Source organism: Aspergillus foveolatus (genome assembly GCF_047715535.1).
Source record: "Aspergillus foveolatus strain CBS 279.81 unplaced genomic scaffold BDW70scaffold_31, whole genome shotgun sequence".
Classification (NCBI taxonomy): domain Eukaryota; kingdom Fungi; phylum Ascomycota; class Eurotiomycetes; order Eurotiales; family Aspergillaceae; genus Aspergillus; species Aspergillus foveolatus.
In genome coordinates, this window is record NW_027396095.1 from 115,153 (window position 1) to 136,428 (window position 21,276).

General features: G+C 50.6%; 10 protein-coding genes across 10 annotated transcripts; 5 read left to right on the plus strand and 5 right to left on the minus strand.

The window, feature by feature from the left end:
* Positions 1–52: 52 nt before the first annotated feature.
* Positions 53–1,914, plus strand: BDW70DRAFT_151016 (putative amino acid permease; the record flags this gene model as incomplete). Its single annotated transcript, XM_073739242.1, has 3 exons — positions 53–196; positions 396–559; positions 609–1,914. The coding sequence occupies 3 exons, from the start codon at positions 53–55 to the stop codon at positions 1,912–1,914; spliced, it is 1,614 nt and encodes a 537-aa protein (XP_073595057.1).
* A 3,125-nt stretch (positions 1,915–5,039) lies between these two features.
* Positions 5,040–5,496, plus strand: BDW70DRAFT_69213 (uncharacterized protein). Its single transcript, XM_073744599.1, has one exon. The coding sequence runs from the start codon at positions 5,205–5,207 to the stop codon at positions 5,451–5,453; it is 249 nt and encodes an 82-aa protein (XP_073595058.1). The 5' UTR covers positions 5,040–5,204; the 3' UTR covers positions 5,454–5,496.
* A 636-nt stretch (positions 5,497–6,132) lies between these two features.
* On the plus strand, positions 6,133–8,252 carry BDW70DRAFT_69221 (putative clock controled protein (Ccg-8)). Its single transcript, XM_073744601.1, has 2 exons — positions 6,133–6,787; positions 6,841–8,252. Exons 1-2 carry the CDS (start codon positions 6,514–6,516, stop codon positions 8,034–8,036), a joined length of 1,470 nt encoding a protein of 489 aa, XP_073595059.1. The 5' UTR covers positions 6,133–6,513; the 3' UTR covers positions 8,037–8,252.
* Positions 8,253–9,262, minus strand: BDW70DRAFT_69217 (uncharacterized protein). The gene has a single exon (XM_073744600.1). The coding sequence runs from the start codon at positions 9,113–9,115 to the stop codon at positions 8,468–8,470; it is 648 nt and encodes a 215-aa protein (XP_073595060.1). The 5' UTR covers positions 9,116–9,262; the 3' UTR covers positions 8,253–8,467.
* Positions 9,263–9,683: 421 nt separating this feature from the next.
* On the minus strand, positions 9,684–10,147 carry BDW70DRAFT_138061 (uncharacterized protein). The gene has a single exon (XM_073737151.1). The coding sequence runs from the start codon at positions 9,993–9,995 to the stop codon at positions 9,738–9,740; it is 258 nt and encodes an 85-aa protein (XP_073595061.1). The 5' UTR covers positions 9,996–10,147; the 3' UTR covers positions 9,684–9,737.
* Positions 10,148–11,020: 873 nt separating this feature from the next.
* BDW70DRAFT_160875 (putative carbonyl reductase) lies at positions 11,021–12,009 on the minus strand (the record flags this gene model as incomplete). Its single annotated transcript, XM_073740911.1, has 3 exons — positions 11,021–11,268; positions 11,324–11,707; positions 11,757–12,009. The coding sequence occupies 3 exons, from the start codon at positions 12,007–12,009 to the stop codon at positions 11,021–11,023; spliced, it is 885 nt and encodes a 294-aa protein (XP_073595062.1).
* Positions 12,010–13,560: 1,551 nt separating this feature from the next.
* Positions 13,561–16,074, plus strand: BDW70DRAFT_160876 (uncharacterized protein; the record flags this gene model as incomplete). Its single annotated transcript, XM_073740912.1, has 1 exon — positions 13,561–16,074. One exon carries the CDS (start codon positions 13,561–13,563, stop codon positions 16,072–16,074), a length of 2,514 nt encoding a protein of 837 aa, XP_073595063.1.
* A 213-nt stretch (positions 16,075–16,287) lies between these two features.
* On the minus strand, positions 16,288–17,298 carry BDW70DRAFT_160877 (Voldacs domain-containing protein; the record flags this gene model as incomplete). Its single annotated transcript, XM_073740913.1, has 2 exons — positions 16,288–16,933; positions 17,000–17,298. 2 exons carry the CDS (start codon positions 17,296–17,298, stop codon positions 16,288–16,290), a joined length of 945 nt encoding a protein of 314 aa, XP_073595064.1.
* A 245-nt stretch (positions 17,299–17,543) lies between these two features.
* BDW70DRAFT_69244 (uncharacterized protein) lies at positions 17,544–18,596 on the minus strand. The gene is made up of 2 exons (XM_073744602.1): positions 18,388–18,596; positions 17,544–18,334 (listed from the first exon to the last, which is right to left on the minus strand). The coding sequence occupies exons 1-2, from the start codon at positions 18,404–18,406 to the stop codon at positions 17,814–17,816; spliced, it is 540 nt and encodes a 179-aa protein (XP_073595065.1). The 5' UTR covers positions 18,407–18,596; the 3' UTR covers positions 17,544–17,813.
* A 5-nt stretch (positions 18,597–18,601) lies between these two features.
* On the plus strand, positions 18,602–21,271 carry BDW70DRAFT_138068 (serine/threonine-protein phosphatase 2B catalytic subunit). The gene is made up of 5 exons (XM_073737152.1): positions 18,602–19,167; positions 19,229–19,560; positions 19,605–19,862; positions 19,915–20,828; positions 20,877–21,271. Exons 1-5 carry the CDS (start codon positions 19,050–19,052, stop codon positions 20,926–20,928), a joined length of 1,674 nt encoding a protein of 557 aa, XP_073595066.1. The 5' UTR covers positions 18,602–19,049; the 3' UTR covers positions 20,929–21,271.
* Positions 21,272–21,276: the final 5 nt, after the last annotated feature.

Here is a 21,276-nt window from a genome sequence, read left to right on the forward strand (position 1 = left end):
ACGAACTCAACATGTCACTGTTACTTTACCTTCATAAGACTTCTAGCCAGATATGCCGCGAGTGGAAGCGTCAAGCGATTCGTCGGACTTGCGTGATGCGAACATCCCAGAGTCGGCCTCCACACGAAGCCAGCACTCATTCCAGCTCAATCCTGATGCTGGACTGAAGCCGTACCAAATCACCCTCATAAGTCTGGTTCCAACACGGGAAAGTTGGACAAAGTATTAACCATTATAGCCATCGGTTCGGCGATAAATTCTGGCTTGTTGATAGGACTGGGAGATGCTCTCTCACGGTCAGTCTTCTGGCTATGCAAAGATACTTTCCTGACCTAGACCTCTTAGATCAGGAGTAATACTGTCGCCCAAGCTACAATCCAACGTGCTAATTCCAGCAGCCAGCCTCGATCCTGATCTCCTACACCTTTGTCGGTTTCATAGTCTTCCTCGTCCTCTCCGCACTAGGAGAAGTGGCTTCCTTCTCACGAGAGCCAACTACCCTACATACTCAAGCAAAACGATTCTGCGGTCCGTCGTTGGGATTCACACTGGGATGGATGTAAGTCGCTTCAATTTGGCCTTGACGACCTGGGACTCACCTGGGCCAGATACTGGCTCAAGTATATGATGGTCATTATCAACCAAATCACTGCTGGTGTCTTGGTTCTGTCCTTTTGGACTACTCTCGGGATCGGGCAGAAGGCGGCCTATATTACGGTTTTTCTTGCTGTGATTCTTAGCATGAATTACTGGAGTGGCTGCTTCCTCGGTCGCTATGAAGTCCTTCTCTCGTCCTTCAAGATTCTGGTAGTATTGGGTCTTATGATGCTGTCACTCGTTATCGCACTCGGAGGTGGTCCGAACCATAAAAAGGGCTTTCATTACTGGAGAATGCCTGGTGCGTTTGCCAACGAGGAAGATAGGTCCGCGTTGGGAGTGTTTCGTGCCATCTTCAGAACGTTCCCTCCAACCACGCTATCTTACCTGGGAACCGAACTTATAGGAGTTGCCGTGCTGCACACGCAAGATTCCGGAAAGGCTGCAGCTCGAGCAATTCAGCAGACATTCTATCGCATCCTGGCCTTTAATCTTGTCGTTGTCACATTGTTGGGTATGGCGATCCCTTACGACGAAGACATACTAGAGTTGTCCATCTACACCTCCAAGCGCAGAGCTATGGCTTTTGTTGTGGCTGTCCAGATGGCCCATGTTACTGTGCTACCGGATATCCTGAATGCTTGTATCCTTATCTTTGTGGTGTCGTCGGCAAGCAGGGCCCTCTGTATGGCTACCAGGATTATTCGCGAGCTTTCCCTTGAAGAGAATGCACCTCATTTCCTTCGTCGCGTCAACAAACGAGGAGTGCCCGTCTACGCTCTAGGAGTAAGTTTCGCCCCGGTTTTGTCGGGATTTTTGAATCTCTTCAGTACTTCCGGGCGCCTCTGGACCTATCTTGTGAACCTTGTGACCATGTTCAGCATACTGACATGGGTATCGATTCTCGTCGTTCATATATCATTTGTACATTTTCGGAGAGTCAATCAAATACCTCCTGAAGGTGTCCCATTCAAAGCCCCCTTGGGTATCTTAGGGTCCTGGGTCGCCCTTGTGCTTTGTATATCCATACCCATCATGCGAGCAATCGAACTGTCTGATCATAATTTATACAGACAGGGCCTGGATGTTGGGGCTTTCGTCACATCGTACCTCGGAATTCCCCTATATCTTGGTCTGGTGGTCGGTTATAAGGCTGTATACAAACGAAAGAGGCACCGTGCTCGCATGAAGGCAGAGGCCTCAACCACAAGAGTGAGGAGCTTGGACACTGAGATGGATGGTGCAGGGCTAAGCCAAACAATCTCAAGGGAAAAGGCGCTATGGAGGAGTCAAATCATTCCCGTATGGTTGATATGAGGCGTCGTCACTGGCACTCCGATGGCGCTCGTGCTCGTAACCCCGCATGTCTAGCCTCATCAACATGCACAAATATCGCATACCAGCTACATATGGAACGAGACAACGCGCGGTTTAAACAACTCATGCAACAATGACGGCCATATGGTAATGTGGGCGTGGGTTCCTGGAAACCAGCACACCGATACGAAACATTCCATGAAGTCGTCAATGCTCACAGACTGTATACCATGTATATATATCTATTGTCGAGGAATAAGAGAGGTGCTTCATTGGAACAGCCTTAGCGACAGAAGCACAACGCGGTCTTCTAGAGCGTATCGTTTAGTATGTCAACGAGTAGATCGTCAAGTGCATTAATTGTCTAAAGAACTAGGAGTAACTTCAATGAGCATAAACTATAAATACACACCGATCAAACGATCAAAATACTGATCAGAAAGCAGAGCGGGGTGGTGCAAACAGAGACACCTTGCACCTCTGGGTCTATGAGATATCCGACAGAGCGCGCCCACTCACACCGCTGCTTGTTCTCCCTCTCGATATTAAATGTTTGCTTCTTGCACAGTTTTAAAGTCCTTGTACGGTTTTCCTAATCGAGCCCCCTCCTTTCTCCAGATTCGAATCCCAGAGTGACGATCATGATGCGCAGCTCATAACCACGACGTTGACACTGTCTCTACAGTCTCTGGGAGTCCCGCCGAAGCTCCTCAGAGCAAACCAGCTCCATGGCGATCATGTCCATCGTTGACCTCGAAAACTGCACCAAACCAGACAAGCATCCTTACGCAGCAGTCCACACCTATTCCGCCATCTGTATCCAACCTGTGCGATTCTTAGTCAAGGGAAAGGAGAATCAAGAGATAAAATGGTCAACAGTAATAACCACCCAAGTGTGTACACCTCCATAAGATGCATCGCACTGACCATCAATGCCTCAACAACCAATCCTCCCCCGACCTACTAAGCCCCCGCGTCTACTCCCTCAGCAGCGTCAGCAAGTTTAAGCAGTATAGTAACGTGATCGCTGCGCAGAGTGAAGCCAACTTCAATACTCGACGATCACGAGTACTGTGGACGCCGTCCTATTTTGTGGACTGGGGACTTCAAACGTCTCTCGATACGATGTTCACCGTTGGTACATATGATGACTTGGTTGTGGCCTACATGCTCAGAGAGAAATGTAATTCCTTCCGTCTACTGGCAGAAGCCTCTGAAGGGCCGCGATACTCTGCTATAGGCGACATCATAGCTGGGATCTTTCAGAACAGGCCATTTCTCGGCCATTCCCTCACGGCTCAATTCCCTCGTTAATTGCTATGTGCTGGAGCAAATATGCAGGGCCTGAATCTTATTTTGAACCGTATGCTGGCCGGAGGCAGCATTTATTTGAGATATATGAATCATGGAAGTGAATCGGAAGCCATGACCAGCGAGGCGGGAAGCCGATGCGAGAATCCCAACCGTCCAGCCTGGATGCTGTTGCTGATGGGACGTATAGGACATACAAGCATACAAAAGCAGTGCAGTCAACCTTACTGAACAACTCGGGTGGTGCGAGAAACCCAAACTAGAGCCTTGAAGCTCAATTCGAAGCCTTTATAAGACTGAAAAGTCATGTCACTTCCACCGTCGTTATGACTCGGACTGATTCTCCAGTCTGATCTTACCTGTATCGAACAGACCGAGCCACCACCGACTCCCAAACCCTGCACTCCTGCGCGAAAACTTCGCTGTGTAGTTCATAGAGCCCTCACCAATTTTGAGAGGCCATGGAAAGCCTTTCGTGAAAGAGGTCAGGCGAAAGGGGAAGTTTAGATCGGAGCCAAGGTTTATTCCGAAGCCATTGCTATCTATGTTCTTCACTTCGTAGATCTGTTAACAGTCATCTGCCAGTTCATCACTCCAAATCTCTCTAATAGACGAGGTTGCCAACAGTCACGTCCCGATGCCCCTGGCGTCCCTGCTCGAACGGCATTTATCGCCACGGACAAATATCGGTCAGACCAACGTCAAAGATAATTTAGCGCATGTCTCTTAGCTGTGAGGGGTATGGGCTTGGCCATCTCCCCTTCCTTCTTGGCTATTGCTTGTCGCGTTGCTGCTTGTGCGGGTTGATGCAGAATATGAGACTTTTGGAGCAGTAGATGAGTAATGGTGTTGTGACCATGGCCAAATCCTCAGAAGTTGCTTTGCACCCAGACTTTTACCCTTTGTTCAAGCGACTTGGACGGTGTTTGAAAGATTTGATGCCAATACAGACGAACTGCCAAGTGCCGCTATTCGCATATGCCTTTCATTGTTGATCCCATAGAGTTGTGAAGGAGGATGAAGTGCATTCTGGCATTTAGACAAACTGGCAAGATGATCATGGCCGCTCTGAAAAGTTGCTATATGAGTATTATGGTCCTCGTCGCGCGTGTTCCTGCGCATCTTCCATCTAAATCCAACGTCGACGGCGGTCTGGAAGAGAGTTCCGTCACTCCAAGGACGTAACAATCTTCCTTAACACAGGGATACCCCAGCGGATATGCTTGAAGAACAACGCCCAGAACTCAAACTCTTACAGCGTGCAACTACCTAGCGAAACCGAGAACTAACCAGCGGAGCATTTGGGTTCATCAAGGTTCTGTGTTGTCGAGGGAATTTCGATTAACGCGCGTCCTTCTCTGCAACTCCTTCACATTCAACCTGACATTGCCCAACCTGGGCCGCTGCACCATGAAGCACGAAAAGCTGTGATACGATGATGATCGACTCGAGTAGCGCGAAAGAAGTCCCTTGCTCAGCCATCTCGCTAATGGGAGTAAAGCTGTTATGCAGAAATACCGCAAAGAGATCAGCCCTAGATTCCGGAGAGTTGCCAACCCATAAGTCTCTGGACAGGGAGTCGCGCCGAAACAATACTATCGACTATCTTAGATCCATTGTCTCTCGTGATGGACATATCAGGTGTTAACCAAGCTGCAAAAGTCTTATCCCAGGACGAGCACCATCATTATAAGGTTCAAGGCCTTGTTTAGCCATGGATGAGGTTAGAGGCCGAGCTCGAGCAAAACAGAGGGCAAATCAGCACGATGGCCACGAATCGATTTGGGTGTTATTGAAGACCATTACTCGAAACATCTCCCTTTGCGGAGGGGCAACCCTTTTCCAGCCCAGCCGGAGCAGCGGCCGAGCAAGCTCGAGCACTTCGAACGCCAATTCAGAGAATCGCCCAACGGTCCAGCTTTTGCGACATGGTCAATGAGCATGGTTCGAGGTATTGGCGTTCATACGTATAAGGTAAGATGCGGTCAAGTGCTGCCCTGCCTGCACTCGGGGAAATTCTCTGCCAGATCAAGAGCAAAACCCTTCCGTCTCAAACAGTGCCACATAAACACCTTGCCTTTATCGTCGACAAGAACTTGATTGCACGCCGCAGGTGCAGGTTGGTGTTGAAGAACAGGAAGAGAATGTCGGGGACGAATATGAATTGCACGAAGCCATTGAAGCGATGCTGTTCGAATGACAAGTGCCCGCGGAAACTACGACGCTAATAATGGTCAAATTACTGTAGATGATTGTTTGGTTTGGATACCCTAGACTTGCAGACCTTTGTTCAGTACAGAATAGTATATCCCGTAGCAGTCAATTGATGCCCCTAGCGACCCGGAACTCCACAGGAGGCTACAGCTACCACGTGATTGTTAGCTCCTTCCTTTTCCGGAGTGCGCTGAGCAGAAGGCGGAGGAGCGGATATCACATGCAAGACCCGCTCGATTGAGTTTTAAGTTTGACTTATGGGATTATGGAGGGATATTGGATGCGAACTCCTCACACCAGTTTAAGACAGACTCGGGGAAAGGGTCCCAACAAACTCTGACAGAAACAGAGAAGCTCATGAATGGTACTTCTGGGAAAATCTGAGGTCGGCTACGTAGTATGCTGCAGACTTGCCCCGACTGCGGACAGCCAACAGCAGCACTGGTTGAACCCGGAGGGTTCTCCGAGCTTAGCATGTGATGTCAGATGCCGGCCACGGTCCAGCAATCACATTCAGCACCACGCTGCTGTTAGGCTGTCAGGCTATCTCATCAAGATGTTTGCTTCGGTGACAGGGATGGCCTGACTGCTGATCAATCAATTGACTGCGTTAGGTGGCTTTGGCCATTTTTCCGAGGGGTCCTGGACGTCCTGGGCATCCTGGGCTGATGTACTCCGTAGAGGAATAGCTATACAGAGAACCGGGCTTCTTGATCAGCCACCGCCAGGCCGGGGTACTTTTGCAACGAGGTTTCTGTTATACAAAGTAGAATTAACCAGCTCGGACTGGATTTTCCTTTACATCAGATACCATTCTCGTCTTTCCTTCTCATGTGCTAATCGCCCTGGCTGTCCGCTTGGCCGTGGTTCCCGTACGGATAGAAAAATTCACGTGAAAAGCTCTCGAGTGGTATCAGCAATCTCCATCTCTTGCCTCAGCCATTATCCGTGCCAACCAGTCTTTCGTTCACGAGCGACCTCCCGTCGTTAATTTCTCCGAATTGATCGACCCCCTCCAGAATTCGATCCATCTACTATTGACTTTCCCTCCTTGACTTTCGCCGCTGGGCCGCCATGGACCGTAGCTCAGACGGCATTGCTGCGCTCTCCGTCCAAGACGCCACCGCGAATCCTCCTCCCTCCGCGACTCCTCCGACTCCTAGCTATTCGGCCCATTCGTCTTCGACGCCCCTCGCTGCTTCACCACACTCTTCAAAACCGCACCATGTATCCGGCATAATGGATACGGACAACGCAGCTGGCGCTGAGGACCGCTCTCGTCGCGCTACCAGTGTCTTGTCTATGGATGATCTTGAGGCCGCTCAAGCACTTGAAGGACTCCGTACAGGTAATTTTCTTCATCGGCCAAACTGGGTCTCGACACTGATTTTCGTTTTCTAGATTTCGGTGCATCTCCTCGAGCTTCACAACAGACCACCGCCTCCCCCGACTCTAAATCGCAAGAACCGATCCTCTCACTGTTAACATCCACCCACCCTCTGATATCGTCTGCAATCAACGGGTCGGTTGCGGCTTATACATCCTCCAAATCGTACTCTCCTCGTTTCAGATCCGGGGCCGAGTTCATTGAACGGAACATTGGCTCGCCCGTAGCCAGCACCGTTCATACTGTTGGTCGCAAAACAGGTGTGGAAGGCAGCCTGCGCTGGGCGTTACAGAGGCACGCCTCCAACTCGTCAGAGTCTACCCGATCAAAACGCCGCAAGGTCAACGGCGACAATCCTGCTCCTGCCGATCGCGATCTAGAAATAGGCTTGAGCACGATGGATGCTAACAATCAGCCGGAAACACCAGATCTCTACCTAAATGAATCTCTGCCTCCATACGATGACCACAGGTCGCCCAAATATGAGGATGTTGATACAGCGGGCTCGTCCCGTCAGTCTACATGGCAGAGTCGACTTATGATTTCGACTTCTGGACTAGGTGTTGCCATGAGCGAAGAATCACTGAAAAGCCTGCAATACTGCTTAACATGGCTGAGGTGGGCCAATGGCAGGCTAGGAAAGTCCATCGTGGCTTTACAGGAATCTCTTCAAGAGTGGGAGTCCCTGTCTCGGAAGAATGGAGATGCTTCTGCCGATAGCCAAGCCTCCAGCCAGACTCTGCTGTCACAGCGCATTCAAGCCCTCAAGCAAGACGTGCTGGCTACATTAAAGCAGGTGGTAGATATTGTCTCCAAGTACGCCGGCGGGGCACTTCCCGAGAACGCGCGCAATCTGGTCCGCCGCCACCTTACTTCGCTCCCGCAGCGCTTTCGAATCGCATCGACCGCGGTCCCTGCGCCAGACGAGTCCGGCGCGTCATCCGAGCCCTCCAGCAGTGCACGCCGGATTCTGGTACTCGCTCAGGAGGGTCTGGATATGATGTCTCAAGTCAGCGGTGTCGTCAATGAGACTCTTGTCAGTGCTGAGCACTGGTGCGAGCGGCTGGGCCGCAAGCGTCAAGATAGCAAGAACGCTGACGCTAAGAATCCTGAACCCCAAACTGCGGCGCCGGAGTATCCTGCCGACATAAAGCAGCCTGTCTCAGACGCCTCTCAAGATACCCCCATGACTGGGCTGGAGCAGGCATAAGCCCCCAATTGAATATGTACTCTTCACCTTCATACGACACAAATTTGGCAGACATTTACCGTGCGGCACTCAAGTAAACTCGTCTAGTCCGTCTTTGGCCGACAGATTCCACCTACAGCAGTATGCTTTACCGTCGTTTACCTTTTCTTTGGATACAAAAGAATACTTTACCTGATTAGTCACGATACTGCTTGGGCAGTGTCAGAGTCGCCCGAGTTAGTGTCTTGGTGCTCTGTGCTCCCTACATTATCGTTACCGCCGGTTCTTCCATTCTATGCTATGCCATGCTATGTTGATCCTGCCGCATTGCTACTAGTTAGTCGTCTAGCTCGGTATGAACTGGAAATCGACCCTCTTGGCACTTCCAGTCCTTCTTAAACATTGAAGACAACATTGCTTCGCGTCCTATATTCATCTTCTTTTCTCACCAACTACACTATATGTATTGCGCACCTCCTTTCTTTTCTATACCCATTCCTTTTAACCCTGTTTTCTTCCAAACCCCACCTCCACCGTCTACTCTCAATCTCCTCCCAAGCACGCTCAACCGACATACCCTTCACCGATGCTATTTCATGCAAATATTCGTGGTAGCACTGCTTATATCGCGCGAACGCACGCACCTCGCTCTCCCGTCTGCTAATACCGCTGCCACTAGCACTATTATCGAGGAAGGTCAGGTAGTCTTCATAGGCGATACCCGTTACTCTTTCTGTCTTTGTATCCGAGTATGAAGTCGAGCCTGGAGAAACAGGCCTGGACTCTCCGTCACCAGGAGCAGGATTTGCTGTCACCGCTTCATGGTCTGGATGCAGGATTTTTGGGTTGGAGAAGGCTGGCTCATACCGCGGGTCATAGAAGCGGGCTAGAGTGTCTTTGTAGAAGATATATGGGGTTATTTTGCTTAGCAGATGGGTGCACCTGTGTGAACTGGGACAGCGGTCGTTGTCCTTGTTGCTGGATATGCTGCCTAGAAAGCAGCGCAGTGGTATTTGTAGAAGCCTTTCGAGAATGTGTTTCATCGTGGTGCAAATTGGGATTAGGAGAGTGAAGGTCAGTGTAAGTATAAGAGTGAGCATGATGAATTTAGCTCTCCGCAAAGTCTGGGGTCTGGAGTACGTTTAGGGATATTGATATGAGCTCAGCTGGAGGTAACTTGGGGACGATGGCTCTTTTATACACATATATGCCAAAAGTGGACGGTGTAGTTGGACTAAGGGGTTGTTGATAGACCACCATTTCTTTGTGGTTCTCACTGTTCCAATTTACTTTGAGGCCGTCATTGTTTGTTTGGCTATCGTCTCCGTTGTTTTCCACACTTCCCTGCCTTCCAACGATTCACTGTGTGTCCATTGCAGAACATCCGCAGAATGTCATTGAGCTCTGGCAAACGATAAGCTCATTATAACCTGTATATGCTTGCGGCACATCTTTTTGTCTATCATACCGTTAACTCTCCAACTAATTTCTTTCTTACTCACCATCAACACAACACCTCAATCAGCACGAACACCAACACATCATTAAGTAGACCACGAAACCAATCACCTAAATACAGCTAATAGGCAGGTTTCTCAGCCCGGTGCACACCCAGACCAGAGTCTCTACGGCAGCCCTAGCCTCAACCATTCCTCCTCATGTTCTATCCTTAGATATGCCTCTCTACCTCACTGCTCCTCATCCGGATCTATCATCATAAATCTATTGCGGGTGGATGTCAATCACTATCCTAGGGAAATTGGTCTCAGTTTGCGCTGAATCGGTGAATATGGGGTTACCGGCCGGTTGATGGAGATGAACATGATGTCGGTGACCGGGATAGGGATGATTCAGACGGAATTGGGAGCGAGGATGCAGACATAAACGCTTATGAAGCAGAAGGTGAAGAGATAGCAAGAGATGGGAGTTCCTGTACGTACAACTCACCCAATAGACTCTACGGAGTCCATCCAGTTGCATCCAAGAATCAGCGAACGCTACTAATCGCTCACAGAAAAACAACCCCGACGCCTGGCTTTCCCACTAAGCACGAGCTCGATCCCCCTTGACACCGGAATTCAAACGGAGCCGACCTAGGTCCGAGCCCATCCGCAACAATGACAGCAACAGCGACAACAGCACCGACAAGGACGAAGGCGGGATCTCCCTCTACATTGTGAGATATTCAACCCTACAACAGGCCTTCTACAAATCATGTCCCTGGAGCCACTGTCTCCATTGTCATACTCACCACAGTTGAAGCCAGAGGATTACCGTGATCATACCGTGTACATTCAGAAGAGGATGTTGACCTTGATAACAATGAGGGGATCATGACATCAAACAACAATAACAACCACAACGGGCATTACAATGCAAATGCATAAAGTAATGCCGAGGCAAATGCAGGGCCAGGATGGGTGTATAGAATTGCGACATGGCAGTGAGGGGCTGGAGCGGCTACACAATACATATGGGTACGAGAACGAAGCCAATGACTTCGAGCCGGGAAAGCCTCAGCCTGGATCTGGCAGTCGTAAAGTCAGAATATATGATGAGTACTCTGAACTCGGCATGTGACGGGTGTGGTGCGGTGGTTGACGAGCGGTGTGAGTTACAGGGGTGCTGAGGTCGTCTTTGAAGCGGACTTGATGCTTGATTGGTGGTTGGGATTTCGTGCCTGAACGCTGTATCCCGCGGCAAGTCAACCTTTTTAACTTCGACCTTAAGCCCTGCAGTCTGACTGGACGGACTGGCTTTTGACTGCTGGCCGCCAATTACGATGCCATAGATAGAGTTAGGGTCGGGTCTCTTGTCGACATCTCGGCTGGCTGTTCTTTACGCTTAGTTGGACGATTTGGAGAACAATCAGCAAGTCATTTCTCATCTATATTATCTATCGTTCTATCGAGCTACCGTTATCGATTGATTGTCGTAGCCAAATCCCGGGTTTCGTGTATGGAGTCCGGAGTAGTATTCAGATGTGGGTACGTGGGACAGATTTCTTAAGGAGCGCAGTAGCCACCGTCAACCACAAGATCGGCACCAGTGGTGTAGCTGGACGCGTCCGAGGCTAGATAGAGGTATGCGCCCTTCAGCTCCTCCGCACGACCTTCACGGCCCATAGGGATCTTGTCACACCAGATGTCCTTGGTCTCCTTGGGGACGAAGTTGGAGATCTCAGTAGCAATGTAACCGGGGGAGACGGTGTTGGCGCGGGCAAACTTGACCCATTCAACGGCTAGGGACTTACCTGTGCTGTGTTAGCCTTTGGCGAACCGCGCATTGGTGTCTAGTCAAGGACGTACATAGGTGAATAACGCCAGACTTGGCGGCGTTGTAGGCGGCCTGGAGTTGAGGGATGTTGACAATGTGGCCGCTCATTGAGGCGGTCGCGACAAAGCTACCGTAGGTGAAGTTCTGGAGCTTGTTACCGTTGAGGTCAACGCCTTCCTCCTTCTGCTTCCTCCAGTAGTAGGCCGCATACTTGGCGCAGTAGAATGTACCGTTCAGGTCATTGTCCACAACGTCAGAGTAGTGGCCCAACGGACCGTCCACGGCCGGACCCTGAGTCCATGGAATACCGGCGTTGGCAATGAAGACGTCCAACCGTCCGTTCAAGTCTTTCACGCTCTGCTCAAGAGCCTGTTTGACTGCCTCGGAGTCCGTGATGTTGACCTGATAAGCCTTGGCTATAAGCTGTTAACGGGAGCCTGCCGTCTATTCATAAACCATACTCACCCTGCACGCCGTATCTAGCAGCAATCTCCTGTGCCCGTTCATGGGCTTTCGTGTTGCTGTTGTACCACAGAGCAACGTTGGCACCAGCTTCAGCCAGACCATCGGCAACTGCGAGGCCAATACCAGCAGCGGCGCCGGTGACAATCGCCGTTTTGCCTTTCAGAGAGAACATGGCCATCAGGCTGGGGTGCGCAGGAGCTTCGGTGTTCCCGTGGACAAAGTGTCCAGTCGCATCGATAGGCGCGCCAGACATTGTATGGGACTCGTACGGTGGAAGGCCTAGAAGAAAGCTGACAGAGGAGCAGAGCGAAACAGACGGAGAGACGAGGCGTGGACGATGGTTGCAAAGGTCAGGCCAACCACCTTTTATAAACAAACGGGGCTGTCCCCACGGACTCGCGCCTGAGTAGGCTCCTTCACTCATTATCCCCTCCTTCACCGGTTCCAGGCCTACTAACCCCACCATCCGCGAGTTGACACCTTTCAGCGATCATCCCGCTGTACTTGGACCAAAGTGTGCGTCATGGCTCTACACTCTCGAGAGACCTTCGTTTCCGCGTCGCTCGCAGAATGCGCTATGTATGCAGCCTTAGATTAGGGCATTGGCGATACAGACTTGAGCCAGCACCTAGGTATCTAAGTCCCTGGAGGCGCCAAGATGAAGCATCGCTCTTAGTTCTAGCGGTATTATTGGGCAGATAAAGTGTGCCCGGATACGTACGCTACTCCAAAGCGGTGCTCCAGTCTCGTTCTCTCCACTAGAATCGTGATTAAAGGGCCAATTTGCAACAAACATCAAGAATGCAAGGTTGAAGAGTCTCCTACCATCTAAGCGTCGTTCTTTGAGACGCTCTCAAACTACGTCATGACGGTGCGATTATATCGTCTGGAAGGCCCGTACGGTGGAATATACTGTAAAGTACCGCTACCTTGTATCGTTATTATGGTTTTTCCGGGATTTTCCGACGCGTGATAAAAATGATTACTAATACTTTAGCTGACCCGTCTCTCTAGTGCAAACATCACCTCGACTCTGTACAGCTCACAATCAGCTTGTCATTAGGTTTCCTTACAATGTGAGCAAGCGGGACGGACACAAAGAGCTCTAGTTGTGACTCCATGTTCCTCATCCATTGCAGTCTTGAAGTACCTGATAGACTTTTCGTCAATTGATTCGTTTTAAAGCCTCTGGCTGCGGCAGTACTTTACTGTACCTAGCCTCACCAAACTGCTCAATGCTAACTAAGAGACGTCTTTGACTGCACATTAGATCGTAAGTGAGGGCACAAAACAAGCCGACGCTCTCATCAAATGAGATGCTCTGTGCTCACAATCCTGCAATCAATTATCTATGCTTTCCGTCAACTATGCTACAAGCCCCCCCCTCAACTCTCCTCCTCCGTGTTATTGGACAACCAATTACCAATCCAAGGGCCTCTTGTCGATACATACCACTTTGAAAGCCAACTTGTAGGTATTGACCTGTTTACCGAAGGGATGGACTATCACCGCATTCCTCACGCCTTTGGGCGCAATGCGGGCACATTCCTCCAACCTCTTCAACAACAACCACCCTGGCCCAGCCTGAGATGGCTTTTCCGCCACCATCATCATGCTCATGTCTGTCTTTCATCTCTAAGCCTACGTCTGGCCAAGCATTGCAGCAGTGCGGCATATTATCGAACGTCCAGGGCTAGGCACAACTCCAGGAGTGAGAGGAAGAACCGGCAGCTGGGATAAGGTACGCCTTTTGATTGCTTCGCTGCGAGACTCGCCTGTTACCATTGCAGGGACGAAGGGCATCATGATAGCGTTGACAACTGCCGTCGCGATAGCGGTTACCTGCTCAGTCATTTTCATGGTTTCTGCAGTGGTAATCACTATCATCTGGATCAAGATCCGCCAGGAACGGAAATCGCTTGCAGTCATACGCCACCCCCACGGACCTTACGCTCATGGACTCTCGACCTTCCCAGCAGAAACATTCACTGAGCTATCACGCGAAGAAGGCTCCGCTCTCAGACAGTATGGCCAGCTGCCATATGGTAGACCAACTGAATGGGGTCTGTTGGCTTCGAGAGAGAGCCTAGACCCATCTGGGGGCGACAAGTCGCCAATTAAGCTGCTGAAAAAGACGCGCAGCTTCTCCCTGAAACACTCCATATCGTCCAAGTCGAAGCGAGAACCGAAAACCCTAGCCAAGCCGGGGTCCTTAGTAGCTCTAAGGGAAGCTTCAGAAGAGCCTCAGTCTCAGGCGTCAGCTTCGAAAGAGAACTTGATTGTATCAGCGGTTGACGGGGTATTGGAGCTTCCAGCAGAGACAACACCCCGGCAGACACCAGAGAAGGAGGAAGGTCAGCCGAGTACGGCTAATACCATTCGCCCTGTTTCGAGCAGCTGGCCGTTGCTTCGCCAGACAGAACGCCCAAATGCTCTGTTCCCTGTTTTCGAGGATTATCACGAAGACGCTGGAACCAACGGAACCCGGATTCGAGGTAGTAGCATCACTTCTCAAACACCTGGGATGGCACCAGACCAGCCCGTTCCACCACCTCCTTGTGCGTATCCTCCGAACCGGTTCCGCTTATCGAAGAATGACTCGATTCGGTTCTCGTCTGTCAGCATTGAAACAGCCGACAGCTCAATCCTAGACGAGAGCCGAAGGACATCCGCGAATGTCGATGGCAGTCTCTCATCTCCGGCGTTGCCTCCCTGCCCCACGTTTATGCCATTCAGTGCAAATGATGTTGGAAAAGAGTGTGACCGCCTGAGCTTTGTGGCCAACGGAACCCCATATATCTTCCCTCCCAGTTCTCCTGCGCGCAAAGGACAAAGAGTGGACGAGCGTATTCCCCCTCGTCGCAGCTTGACTGCGTGTAGCCCTACTCGCTCGTCCGAACGAGTTAGCCCACCACCAAGACGGAGCGAATCTTTGTCTGCCAGGCAATCTCTGGACAATACATCCAGACCATACCTTGATTTGGACCATATTCCACCGCTGAATACCAGGAACCGCAACAGCGACTTGCTACCGCATCTTACTCAATTGCGGCGCCACTCAATGCATGCCAGTTTGCCAAGGGACAACGATCCTTTCTATAATGGATCGGACACTCTATACAGTTTCACATATCACCCACAGATCACGGGAAGACGAGCGAGTAGCTTTCGGCCACAAGAAACTTCGTCTCAGATTGCAAACAGTCATCCGAGGTTGCCGTTGACATCCGCTATGAAAAGTAGCGGGCAACGAAAAGGACACAGACGACAGAACTGTGTACGCATCTCCATTCACCCACCAATCACTTTCGGTGGACCTGCGTTCTCCCCAATGGTTGAAGAACCAGAAGACGTCGGAGAATCGAACAATCGCCGGTCCGAGATATCTGACCTGTCCACATCAAATATTTCACGAAATTCCAGTGTATCCGCCATGTCCACCACGAACAGAAGCAGCTTCCAGAGTACCAAGTCAGACCGGCCGATCTCGCGAATAGTTGATGTGGCCACAGACAAGCGGATTGACTCTTCCGGTAGTCCAGTCAAGAAGAAAAGGCATACAAAACAAGATTCAGCTTTCGCCAACGCGAAAGCATTACCTGAAATTTTCACAAGTTTGCCAACAACCGTAGAAAAAGATAGCTTGTCTCAGACTCCATCTCCGGAGCGTAACCCGCTCATATGGAAAATTCCGTACCAAGCCTCGCCCACTTCGCTTGAGAATCCACCAACTCCTGGAAGTCTTCGCCGGTCAGCAGTTATGGGCCCCCGCGCCCAACCCAGGCCCGCACTCAATAGCTATCAATCGCTGATTACGTCTGAGGACACCAACAAACCATCCTCTCCGCCATCAATCCGCCCTACTCGCAATAATACCGCGAAGGATACACGCAGAAAGCAGTCTCCCTCATCAAGACGAGCCAAGAGTGAAGCCAAAGAGCGAATATCACCGTCCAGCCACACTCAGAACGAGAAACGGTCTAGTCACGCCCCCAGTGACATGTCTAGTAATAGTCAGCCAAAGATTGCAGGAACACAAGCTAGCGCCATCGTCCCCATTTGGGAAGATCGAAGCAAGAGTGACGTACAGAAGACGCCGCGACGGTCAACGGTCTCTCTCGTTTACGACCCTCTCAGCCTAAATGAGAAGAGTGATGCCTCCCCCAAGCGCAGTCAAGCTGATAGGCTAGGGCGCATCTATAGCTTTAAGAACTCCAAGCATGGCTGTACGACTCCAGCGAGAAAGACCGTCGGGTTGGGTATTGGTGCGGCAACGCCGGGGAGTCTGTACGACGGGGATGGGTTCTTAAAGGAGTAATAGCTTGGATGGATGTTATTTAGCTTCTGACTTAGCGTCGTTTTTATTATTCCCCGGCTTAATTTAGTCTTACGAGGAGCACTTTCAGCTAGCTAGTAATTGGACAATATCTCTCTCCAACTTGAATGTCCATGATTCTCTACATCGGACGACCAAGTCACTTCAGCTCCAGGTCTTTTCTTTTCTTTTCTTTTCTTTCTTGCGACATAGTGATCAATCTGTCCGCCTCCACTTCGTCTCTTCCCCATCCACGCCAGCATCCCCATCAGCACCACCATGCTCATCCCTCTCTTCCTCTCTCCCCCTCACACTCCCCGCCCCGGGACCTAGCCCACTCCCCATACCCGGAAAACTCGGCCCTTCTCCCTCTCCAATCCAATTTCCTTCTTCGTCAAAGAATTCATGCATATTATCCGCCGTAATCCACCCGGAGCTCCCATTCACAGGAGGAGGTAACCCTCCCTCCTGACCAGCACCAGGAAAGACAAGCCCCGAAGCAAACGCACCGCTATCCTGATCTTCTTCTACAGGATCCGGATGAAGGTTTGCGCATGCTGAGACAGCATTGTAAAGTTTTTGAGTTTCGGTCTCTTCCCCTTCTGGCGTGATTGCCGGTGTTGGCGGGACGATTGTCACAGTGAGACTCTCTTCCTCGTCTGATTCTTGCGGAAAGGATGATCCCGAGGCGGGTTTCGCGATGTGCATGTACAGCCCTTGGACTTCGACTTCAACAGGCGGATCCTGCGGTGCGGATTGTGATAGAGTGGGGACTTTAAGGCGTTGAATTGCGTGCAGCGAGATTGAGCGGTAGGGGATTGAGAGACCCTTTGAGATACTGGTGTTGTAGACAAAGAATTTGCTGCATGAACTCCTGTTAGATTATCCAATAATTCATACGAATAAGAGGAAAGGATGCTAAACATACTCCGAAGTAACCCAAATCTCTAACCCTTCAATAACGACTGCCTCCTCAGATTCGTCTTCAGCATCGCCTTCGCCATTGCTTTCGTGCATTCCAGGAGCTGACCCGTTGACTTCCCCAGAAGGCCACAGAGATTTCAGTTCAGTTGTTGAGGTGAGGTCGCGCTTCAACGCATGTAGACTGCACTGCGAGGCATTGTAGTAGAGAATTGTGCGATCGTGGAAGGATTCTGGGGTGCGCGATTGGTAGGTATCAATGGATACGAAGCTGTCGGCGTTTGGAGGCGAGGATAGGATTTCCATGGTGACTTTTTAGTGCGCGGGTTATGAGGTCGAGGTAATGAGACAAATGTCAAAGCCGCGATTCAAAGTTGAGGTGTAGTGAAGCTTGGACGGCGGAGACTGGCGGGGAGCGGAACACCCAGACTAAGTACTCCCTAACTAGTGACATAAGGCATAGTGCGAATGCGAAAAGACAGTATTACACGTTAAATTGCTTAGTTGATACTTGCTTATTAAATTTTTGAGCAGGTAATGTTAGGTCGTATCGTCATATTAGCATAATCTGCATGTCGTCTATCGTCCAGAGTCCATTATGTACAGTAGGTAGCTATCACTAGCAAATGAGCTCTTCGTGTAGCTATTCTCGTGATTGCTCTGCTGCTGCTGCTGCTGGAACGGCAAGAGAGTCACTGCGTGAGGCGTCTCAGCCTCCTTGAATGACCTGGCAATTATACCCGCAGCTATTCACTGCTGCTGCCTGTAAACTGGCCATGACCAGCGCATCTGGTATTTACAACAGATGCATACATCGGCGATCATTTCAAGTCGAGCCCCCCAAATGCCCTATCTAGCTCTTCGCCTTCGTTCCTTGGAGCCATAGATGGTAGCCCCGCCGCTGCAGAGTCTGGCGCGGCACTATCTAGTAAGCTCTGACTTGGCTGGCTCTGAGACGGTTGATGCGTCGCATTGCTCGGCTGCAGAAGCTTCTCATCACGATCAAGCCATCCAGGAGCTACACGGCGTTTCTCTGCGAGTTCTCGCGCAGCTATCGACTCCTCCCATTGCTTGATCGCCTGGTCCGCATCTGTCTTTGTCTTGTTCAGATGCTCCTCGAGGGCTTTACACGAGGCGAGGATGTCCTCCGGCGTTGCGGCGTGCTCGCCGCTAGCTGAGATGACGTAGCGAGGTTTAGCGTCTGGGTTGTTTGGGTCGACAGTGACGGACCGAGGGAGCGTTGATGGAACGGATTTATAGGTGTATGGGAGGGTGACTGCAGTAGGGAGGTTGATGAATGGGGAAACGGTTAATGGAACCTGGGCGAGGAGTGGATGGGGGCCTGCTTCGTTAGTTGGAAACCTGGGGCATGCGGGGAGCGTGAGGTAAACGCACGGTATGATTCGTACATCATGCTCGTGGGGAGATATGCAGAATGATAGAAGTGATGAGGTACTGGAGTCGGATAGGTTCTTGGAGAATAGCTGAAAATGAGTGGAAGGAAGTACTCCGTAGATGATTCCCTAATACCTGTCGGTGTTACGATATGTATTTACCGCGCAGAGGGGATATCGTAATTATAGACTACAAAGCTTCAGGGTCTCGGGCTTTTGATGAAATCGGTCTGCCTGCGATAATACGAGTGCTGCCTTGGGCCTGGATCACACTTAGATTGTTGATGTGCTGATTAAGTCCGCTAGCCTGTCTCCATCTCAGCTCCAGCGTTGATCTTCGTGCTCTCTAACCACCATTCTTCAATTTCTTCCCTCTCCTCAACCCACATTTCACATCTCCTTTGATAGCCGCGACAGAACATGCTTCTCGAGCAGCCTATCGCGTGATCAACAAGAGAAACCTGTTCCTGAACCGAGTCTCGCCCTGACGGTCTCTGTCGTGTGTTCGAAAATCCGCCGCGCTTAACCCCACCGCCGCCAACCCAACATCTCTCCCCTTTTCCGACTTTCGCCCCCCCGCCCGGCTGTTCTGTCTTGGTGTGTTCACGAGCAGTCTAGGTTCTTGCGATTTGTCTTGCCCGATAATTCTCGCCATTGCCCAAGATGGATCGGAATCTAGCGCGCGCTGTGGCCGATAAGCAGCCGGTTCCGGAAATTGATTTCACCCTGCATGTCATGGAAGATGGCACCCAGGTGTCCACCCTAGAACGTGTTGTCAAAGGTGTGTGCTAGTGACCCAACTTTTGGTGATGCCACTGTTGATCATTGATGTTTCCCTCCAGAGGTGCAAGCACCCGCCTTGAATAAACCATCAGACGATCAGTTTTGGGACCCCGAAGAACCAACGAAACCGAACCTCCAGTTTCTCAAGCAACACTTCTATCGGGAAGGTCGCCTTACCGAGGACCAGGCGCTATGGATCATACAGGCGGGTACTCAAATCCTGAAGTCGGAGCCCAACCTGCTGGAAATGGACGCGCCCATAACTGTATGCGGCGATGTTCACGGGCAGTACTACGATCTGATGAAGTTGTTTGAGGTGGGAGGAGACCCTGCTGAGACGCGGTATCTTTTCCTGGGTGACTATGTCGATCGAGGATACTTCAGTATTGAGGTGAGTTCCCTGCCTCTACCAGACGGCCTGTCTGACCTTTCCAGTGTGTCCTGTACCTATGGGCACTGAAGATCTGGTATCCGAATACACTCTGGTTGCTTCGCGGCAACCACGAATGCCGACACTTGACAGATTATTTTACTTTCAAGTTGGAATGTAAGCATAAATATAGCGAGCGCATCTATGAAGCCTGCATTGAGTCGTTTTGCGCGCTGCCGCTGGCGGCGGTTATGAATAAGCAGTTCCTCTGTATTCACGGTGGTTTGAGCCCTGAACTGCACACTTTAGAAGACATCAAATCGGTATGTTAAGCGATGCTGGATACTTCAACGTGGCTCCGGCTAACCTGTCTAGATCGATCGATTCAGAGAACCCCCAACTCACGGGCTCATGTGCGATATCCTCTGGGCCGATCCTTTGGAGGACTTCGGTCAAGAGAAGACTGGCGACTACTTTATTCATAACAGCGTTCGAGGATGCTCCTACTTCTTCTCATACCCTGCCGCATGTGCTTTCCTCGAGAAGAACAACTTGCTCTCGGTCATTCGAGCCCACGAGGCTCAGGATGCGGGATACCGCATGTACCGCAAGACGCGGACTACAGGATTTCCCAGTGTCATGACCATTTTCAGCGCACCGAACTACTTGGATGTATACAACAACAAAGCCGCCGTATTGAAATACGAGAACAACGTCATGAACATCCGACAATTCAACTGCACCCCTCACCCTTACTGGCTTCCCAACTTCATGGATGTGTTCACCTGGTCTCTACCTTTTGTCGGTGAGAAGATTACTGACATGCTTATTGCCATTCTCAACACTTGCTCCAAGGAAGAGCTTGAAGACGAGACACCCTCTACCATCTCACCTGCCGAGCCTTCTCCACCGATGCCGATGGACACAGTGGATACAGAGAGTACCGAGTTCAAACGACGGGCTATCAAGAACAAGATTCTCGCCATTGGGCGGTTGTCTCGAGTCTTCCAAGTGCTGCGTGAGGAGTCTGAACGTGTTACGGAACTTAAGACCGCGGCTGGAGGTCGACTACCTGCCGGTACTTTAATGCTTGGTGCGGAAGGAATCAAGCAAGCCATCACGAACTTTGAAGATGCCCGCAAAGTTGATTTGCAGAACGAACGTCTCCCGCCATCTCACGATGAGGTGGTCAGACGAAGCGAAGAGGAAAGACGCATCGCCCTTGATCGCGCCCAACACGAAGCTGATAACGATACTGGCCTTGCCACAGTTGCCAGGCGGATTAGCATGTGAGTTTTATTGTCCTCGTGGGGCTATCAACCACTAATAAACCATAGGTCCGCCGGATCAGGAAAATCTCGTCGACAACGAGACGGTAGTCGGGACTAGAACATGATGACGAAAATTGGATATTGCCACCGACTTGGTCTATTCCCTTTATAGACACCATCTAACACGAAATACTCTCTCAATCGTTGTAGTCTGCTGCTTTCGGACCTGTATGGAATTCCCCTCCCATAGGACGGAGTTAATATCAGGAAGACAGAGCGTTTGTCTAGGCATTGGAACGACTATGATATGATGAGCTCCACCTGCGCCTTTCTTTTGTCCGATGAGATATACGAAGCTGTACTTGATATTTTTACTGAGATGCAAGTTCGGGAGGCTATGTATATCCTGCACAGAAGCTCCAACGTCTGCGACGCTGGCACTATGATTTGATGAATCATACTATGA

Excerpts from the sequence above, each read along its gene's own strand:
- BDW70DRAFT_69221 (XM_073744601.1), top strand. The coding sequence starts at position 6,514 with ATGGACCGTAGCTCAGACGGCATTGCTGCGCTCTCCGTCCAAGACGCC. Across the intron at positions 6,788-6,840 it reads ACTTGAAGGACTCCGTACAG|ATTTCGGTGCATCTCCTCGA; the intron begins GTAATTTTCTTC and ends TTCGTTTTCTAG.
- BDW70DRAFT_138068 (XM_073737152.1), top strand. The coding sequence starts at position 19,050 with ATGGATCGGAATCTAGCGCGCGCTGTGGCCGATAAGCAGCCGGTTCCG. Across the intron at positions 19,168-19,228 it reads CCTAGAACGTGTTGTCAAAG|AGGTGCAAGCACCCGCCTTG; the intron begins GTGTGTGCTAGT and ends GTTTCCCTCCAG. Across the intron at positions 20,829-20,876 it reads GTTGCCAGGCGGATTAGCAT|GTCCGCCGGATCAGGAAAAT; the intron begins GTGAGTTTTATT and ends AATAAACCATAG.
- BDW70DRAFT_69217 (XM_073744600.1), bottom strand. The coding sequence starts at position 9,115 with ATGCTCACTCTTATACTTACACTGACCTTCACTCTCCTAATCCCAATT.
- BDW70DRAFT_138061 (XM_073737151.1), bottom strand. The coding sequence starts at position 9,995 with ATGCAACTGGATGGACTCCGTAGAGTCTATTGGGTGAGTTGTACGTAC.
- BDW70DRAFT_69213 (XM_073744599.1), top strand. The coding sequence starts at position 5,205 with ATGCGGTCAAGTGCTGCCCTGCCTGCACTCGGGGAAATTCTCTGCCAG.